A 6,722-nucleotide genomic window follows, 5' to 3' on the forward strand; every position below is an offset into this window, starting at 1 on the left:
TTTCAATGTTTCATCAATTATGGTGAGTGAAAAATCAAGTAATGTGGATTCGACAAAATGGCGGTTTGGTTAGAGAAAATCCTAATTTTATGATTTCATTCCAGTTCCAGTTATTTTATCTTCCCACATAAATGAGGATAATGGGTTGTGGGTGGACTTCTGAAAACCATTGGTGGCCAGGAGTTCAATAGGTGAGTTGTGTTTGATCGGGAAAATTCCACGTGTCGAAATTTTCACACAGCACAAATTATAATCTTGTTTTTCTTTGTTACAGGGTTTTACGATTTACGTTTACGTTTTACGTTTAGCTTCAGTTTTCCGTTTTAGTTTTCCGTTTGCGTTTTCGGTTTTCGTATTTATTTCTTTTGCACATTCACGTTGGCAACTTAATTTCTATGGATAAGACTTGGTGAAAATCTTTGTAATGAAACATTTCGGTTGTGAAGAATCAAATAAATTGAGTTTTGGATCTTGGCCGATGCCGTCCAGCTACCTTGCAGTCTTCGCACCTACAAGTAAGCAAAATGTTTGTATCCTGCAACAGTTTAGTGAACCTTCTTAGTGTATGTGTACAGTAAGAACCCTGTCTTTACTACTGAGCTTTTATTTTGAAACAATTTTATGAATTTTACTGTGTCATTGTCTATTCCATGCCAATGGCATCTTAAATTTAAAACATAGATTTATGTACTATCTACCTAAGGCATTCTAATGTATCTAAATTAAGTCTTGGCATTAAGCTAGAATAACTAAGCATTATTAGCCATCCTTATGTATTAAGCGACCCCGGTAAAAGTTACATTAAAAACAATTTTGCCTAACATCTAGCAAATTTCATTTATAACACCTCATATACATTACAAGGGAGTCGACGGCTAGCTTCTATTCTTTACTAGGTAGATAGATCAAGTAAAGTAAATTAAAATTATTTTTTTTTCCTCTAATCTTTGTAAGGTGGTAGATTATTCCGTATCCGGGTATATTTCTATTCCGTCCAATTTACCACCCTTACAGTGTGTTCTTTGTAAAGATAACGTATCCACTAAGAAAGGATTTTGTGAAACTCCACCCCTAGGTGGGTTAAATGGGGGATGGAAGTTTGTATGAAAGTCCGCCATTTTTGAAGTTACATCGATGAAAATTGGTATTTAAGCTTTCGGTTAAAAATAAAAAAATACGTATTTCACGATTTTTGGAAATTCTACTACCAAGGGGGTTAAATAGGGGATGAATGTTTGTATGAAAGTCCGTCATTTTTCAAGTTATTTGCATGAAAATTGGTATTTGAGTTTTCGGCAACAAATGAAGAAATATGCATTTCAGGATTTTTGGAACCCCCGCCTCGATTTTCTAAATTCCACCCGAGCGAAGCCGGGGCGGGTCAGCTAGTTAGCCATACCCACAATTCACAAATGACTTTTTTCACTAGACCGTTTTTAAAATGGCTGTGACATATAGACAGACGGACAGATGGAAACTATGCATATACCTAAAAATGTTAAATTCCACGTCATACACATATATATATACCTACGTCTATATAGTCTAGAGAAAGTAGATATAAAACAACGATATTTCGAAAAATAAAGTAAATATTACCTATCAAGCCATTATGAAAGCGACTGTTGTTTTGTTGGTGCTAGCGGTAAGAGATATAATATTAACATTGTTTTATATATTAACATTGTTTTATATATTAACATTGTTTTATATATTAACATTGTTTTATATTAAAAAAAAAAAAAAAAAAAAATCCAAATACCCTCGTCTTGCTTTTTAATTCATTTGTAAGATCTCATTTAGAGCATGCTTCTACTGCGTGGAATCCACAGTACGCTGTTTATGTCAATATGCTAGAATCCATTCAACGTAAATTTTTAAAATGTTTAAGTAAGAGATTTAAGTCCTTTAGTATCACTGAATTCATCTCTTTAGAGCTCAGGAGGGAACACAAGGATCAAATCTTCTTGTATAAAATTGTATACAAGAAGATTTGATCCTTGTATAATGTACTCTGTACCGTGATTGTCCTGACGGGTGTAAAAATCTTTAGTCTACCACATATTAACACGAACTATGGCCATAATAGATTTTTAGTGAGGACATGCGATATATACATTAAGAAATATGTACAATTAGATCACACAAATTTGGTAAATTTTTAGCTGTAATAAAAGTTTGAATAATTATATGTAGGTTTAGCATGATTAGAATTATATACCTACTTTGTTTGTAACCACTTCATAACAAACTAACTCATTATAATTTAATTTAATGTAACTACTAACCTAACTAACTCCCGCACAAAATTCAATAGATATAATGTAAATGAGTGAACACTTAATAGGCATATGTACAAACTAGAAATAAGTAGGCTCTAAGTAAAAATGTAAAAGCTGTTTGTGTTCCATAATTAAAAAAAAAAAAAAAACTGAATTTTAAAAAACCGGCCAAGTGCGAGTCAGGCTCGCGCAACGAGGGTTCCGTTCTACAGTCGTATTTTTTCGACATTTTGCACGATAATTTGAAAAAATGTGATGAAAGTTGAAAATACTAATTATTAGTTCATGACCACAATTTAATTTTTTTTGTGTGATCTAACCCTAAATTCACGGTTTTCAGATTTTTCCCCAAATGTCAGCTATAAGATCTACTTACCTTCCAAATTTCATGATTCTAGGTCAACGGGAAGTACCCTGTAGGTTTCTTGACAGACAGACGGACAGACAGACAGACAGACAGACAACAAAGTGATCCTATAAGAGTTCCGTTTTTCCTTTTGGGGTACGGAACCCTAAAAACCGGCCAAGTGCGAGTCAGGCTCGCGCAACGAGGGTTCCGTTCTACAGTCGTATTTTTTCGACATTTTGCACGATAATTTAAAAAATGTGATGCATAAAAATAAATAAAAATCTGTTTTAGATTTCACAGGTAAACTTATTCCGTTACGAATTCGGTAACCAGTTACGAAAAGACGAAGTATAAATCTTATTTCGTAGCTGGTTACGAAACATTGGTTACCTACCAACGTGGACGGAACCAATTGTTTTTGTGATGTAACCACAAATTCACGGTTTTCGGATATTTTCCTTGCACTCGCAGTTTTTTGAATTCTTATCTTTTTACTGTTTACAGTGCCTTGCCACGGCGCATGCTCGGTTAATTCGTAAGTACCTACCTACTATTTTAATACGACTTTCGAAGGGTAAAAAAGCTGTGATAGCCTAGCGGTTAGGACGTCCGCCTTCTAATCGGAGGTCGGGGGTTCGATCCCGGGCACGCACCTTTAACTTTTCGGAGTTATGTGCGTTTTAATTAATTAAACATCACTTGCTTTAACGGTGAAGGAGAACATCGTGAGGAAACCAGCAAGCCTGAGAGTTCTCCATAATGTTCTCAAAGCGCAAAGTTTTGAGCCTTAATAGCTCAACGGGTAAAGGAGTGGACTGAAAACCGAAAGGTCGACAGTTCAAACCCCGCCCGTTGCACTATTGTCGTACCTACTCCTAGCACAAGCTTTACGCTTTGTTGGAGAGGAAAGGGGAATATTTAGTCATTTAACATGGCTAATATTTTTTATAAAAAAATAAAAAAAATATGTTTTTGTGACCTTTAAACGTGGATAACGTGAGAAGTCGCGGTCATCATCTAATAATTTTATTTACATTTGACAGGTAACAATGTAGCGACTGCAACAAGTAAGGGCAATAGTGGTGCCGCTGCAACATCAGGCACGGGATCGGCTACTGGAGCTTCTGGCAACAGCGGACCTGCTGCTGCAGCTGACTCCAGCAACGATGGCAGCGCTGCGGCTGCTGTCGGTGAAGACGCTGGTGCCAGTGCTTCTAACACCATTGATTCTAATGATGGAGACCTTGACAATAACAACAACGATAACAATAATGGTGGAACAAACCCTATTAATATAACGCCTGGAACCCCTGGAAATAACAACAACAATGATGGTGGAACAAACCCTATTAATATAACGCCTGGAACCCCTGAAAATAACAACAACAATGATGGTGGAACAAACCCTAATAATAATATAACCCCTGGAAGTAACAATAACGACGGCAACAACAATAACGGTCGCATAAACGGTGGTAGGAACTTCCCTAATAACAATGGTAATAATAATAGAATTCAGCGATGGCCAAACAATAATTTTAATGGTGACAGAAACCCTAATAGACCCCGTTTTGATAATAACAACAATAATGGAGGAAGAAACCCTGACAGAAGAACCTTTAATGGTAATAATGGCAGAAACTTTCCTAATAACAATCGTTTTAACAGAAATCAACCAAGACCAAATGGTTGGGATAGGCGCTCCCGTTTTTAATCTATTCAAACCAGAAACAGAAACCTGATACACTATAGTTGAGCCATTACAAACGTGCGAACTGAGCCATAAATCATTTTTATCGCATCTCTCGCTTGCACTCAACTGCTGCTGTTTCAGTTCCGTAAGGTCTGTACCTTACGGAACTGAAACCTGATGGTCTGTACGCTTAGTATAAGATTTTACGTCTCACCAAACGTTGCTAGAAACACAATAACGTCAAAGTAAAATGGACCTAAACAGCTTTGAATTGAAGTCCAAAATTAAATGCCATTGATTTTAATTTCGCAACGTTTCCGCTTGGAGCGCTGCCTGAAGATGTGTAGACAAACTTGAGCTTTAAAACAAGGCAGTTAAGATCCAGTTTACTATAACGCGGAAGTGTTTCGACACTCGAATACTATCAACGTTGGTGAGACATAAGATCTCGTACTCAGCGTACTGGTGTAGTTTGTAACAGTAAAAAATTATTTGTCGATAGTCGATAACAGGTTATAAAGAGCGAGGGAGAGGTCTTGCTTCCCCAGCTACCTGAATCCGTACGGCATCCCTTTATCGATACCAATTTCTGCACCATTCTCACAACCCTATGATCGTAATGATTCATTTATTTAAAAAAGAATATTAGCCATGTTAAATGACTAATATTCCCCTTTAAGCGTCAGGCTTGTGCTAGGAGTAGATACGACAATAGTGCAACGGGCGGAGTTTGAACCGTCGACATTTCGGTTTTCAGTCCACTCCTTTACCCGTTGAGCTATTGAGGCTCTAATAAATTCATGATCCAGTTCGCACTTTCGTAATGGCTCAACTATACCAAGGGACTTCATAAATTAATTTTATAAAACCCCAAATAATTATCCTAATAACCAATCGTGATTAACATCGTCGATTTTTCATCGTTTTTGAATATTTTTTTTTATATAATTTTATTTAATTAAAAGTGACCAATTAGAATATGTAGTAAACATAACATTATATTTTTGCATACAGTCTGTCGCAGAAGATTGTGAATGAACTATCTATTACAAATAAATGCATTTTCTTTCTTTCTATCCGCTATTTACCCACAATTTAGCAAAATAAATTTGAATTATGTAATTGGGTATTTGACCCCAATTTTTTTATTACTTTATTATAAACTAGGATAAAAATAATGACGTAAGTCATACAGTCTTGATTATTGCTCGATTACCAGGCACTAGGATAGTGATCAATTAATAAAAACAAATCAAATTGGGTATTTTCCTACTTTTGAATTTGATAAATATTATTACTTTATTATAAACTAGCTGATCCCCGCGGCTTCGCCCGCGTAGATTTAGGTTTTTAAAGATCCCGTATAGCCTATGTCACTCAGGAATAATGTAGCTTTCTACTGGTGAAAGAATTTTTAAAATCGGTTCAGTAGTTCTAAAGATTACCCCCTACAAACAAACTTAACGACATTACCTCTTTATATAATAAAACAAACAAACAAACAAACAAACAAACAAACAAACAAACAAAGTTTTCCTCTTTATAATATTATAGTGTAGACAACGGGCCGTGCAGCAGAAATCGTAATATTTTAATTTCGCCATAACTTCAAAACCAAACGTCCAATTTTAATCATTCAAAGACCAAATATTATCTCCATAAACTGTTCTTAGTGATGAAATCATTTATTTTGATAAGGATTAATAGCATGAGTAAAATAAACGCGTTTAAATGTAGTCCAAAAAAAATTCAAGATTTTTAAATAAAAAAATGGTTGCTGTGCCTCACTCGACATAGATGGGTATAGTGTGTCGCGGACTTTTTTGTAGATATTTATAAGATCTACAATTAATTAGAACATTTTATGGTTCTATCTTTTATAGTTTAGGCAGCGTACGCAAAATAAGTAACTTTTCTGGTTGATTTTTTACACCTTGTGTCCGAAAAACCCAAATATCTTACGGAACCCTATTTTTTTCCAAAATAAAATATAGCCTATGTTACTCGTGGATAATGTAGCTTTCGAATGGTGAAAGAATTTTTAAAATCGGTCCAGTAGTTTTTGAGCCTATTCAGTACAAACAAACAAACAAACAAACAAACAAACAAACAAACAAACAAACAAACAAACAAAGTTTTCCTCTTTATAATATTAGTGTAGACTAGGATAAAAATAATGAAGTAGGTACGCTGAAAAAATATTAAAATCCAACAAAGATTTACAAAGTTACAGACATTTTAATTTTGGAGTGGGAGGGTCTTCTATCCCTTTCCCGCAAAACGAAAATTTGTATAAAACCGCACGAAGCTATTATGGCATTAGTAGGTGTGACGTCAAACTCCTGTATCGCTATCTCTGTCTAATCAGAAATATTTAAATGCTTGTAACTTTTTTGTT

General features: G+C 35.1%; 1 protein-coding gene across 1 annotated transcript; it reads left to right on the forward strand.

Moving 5' to 3' along the window:
* The first annotated feature begins 1,612 nt into the window (after nucleotides 1-1,612).
* LOC117994917 (myb-like protein I) lies at nucleotides 1,613-5,227 on the forward strand. Its single transcript, XM_069508099.1, has 3 exons — nucleotides 1,613-1,645; nucleotides 3,136-3,166; nucleotides 3,675-5,227. Exons 1-3 carry the CDS (start codon nucleotides 1,613-1,615, stop codon nucleotides 4,343-4,345), a joined length of 735 nt encoding a protein of 244 aa, XP_069364200.1. The 3' UTR covers nucleotides 4,346-5,227.
* The last annotated feature ends 1,495 nt before the right edge of the window (nucleotides 5,228-6,722 follow it).

Source organism: Maniola hyperantus, chromosome 28 (genome assembly GCF_902806685.2).
Source record: "Maniola hyperantus chromosome 28, iAphHyp1.2, whole genome shotgun sequence".
NCBI lineage: Eukaryota > Metazoa > Arthropoda > Insecta > Lepidoptera > Nymphalidae > Maniola > Maniola hyperantus.

Coding starts and splice junctions, on each gene's coding strand:
- LOC117994917 (XM_069508099.1), top strand. CDS start 1,613: ATGAAAGCGACTGTTGTTTTGTTGGTGCTAGCG. Junction 1,646..3,135: donor TTGTTTTGTTGGTGCTAGCG/GTAAGAGATATA, acceptor TACTGTTTACAG/TGCCTTGCCACGGCGCATGC. Junction 3,167..3,674: donor GGCGCATGCTCGGTTAATTC/GTAAGTACCTAC, acceptor TACATTTGACAG/GTAACAATGTAGCGACTGCA.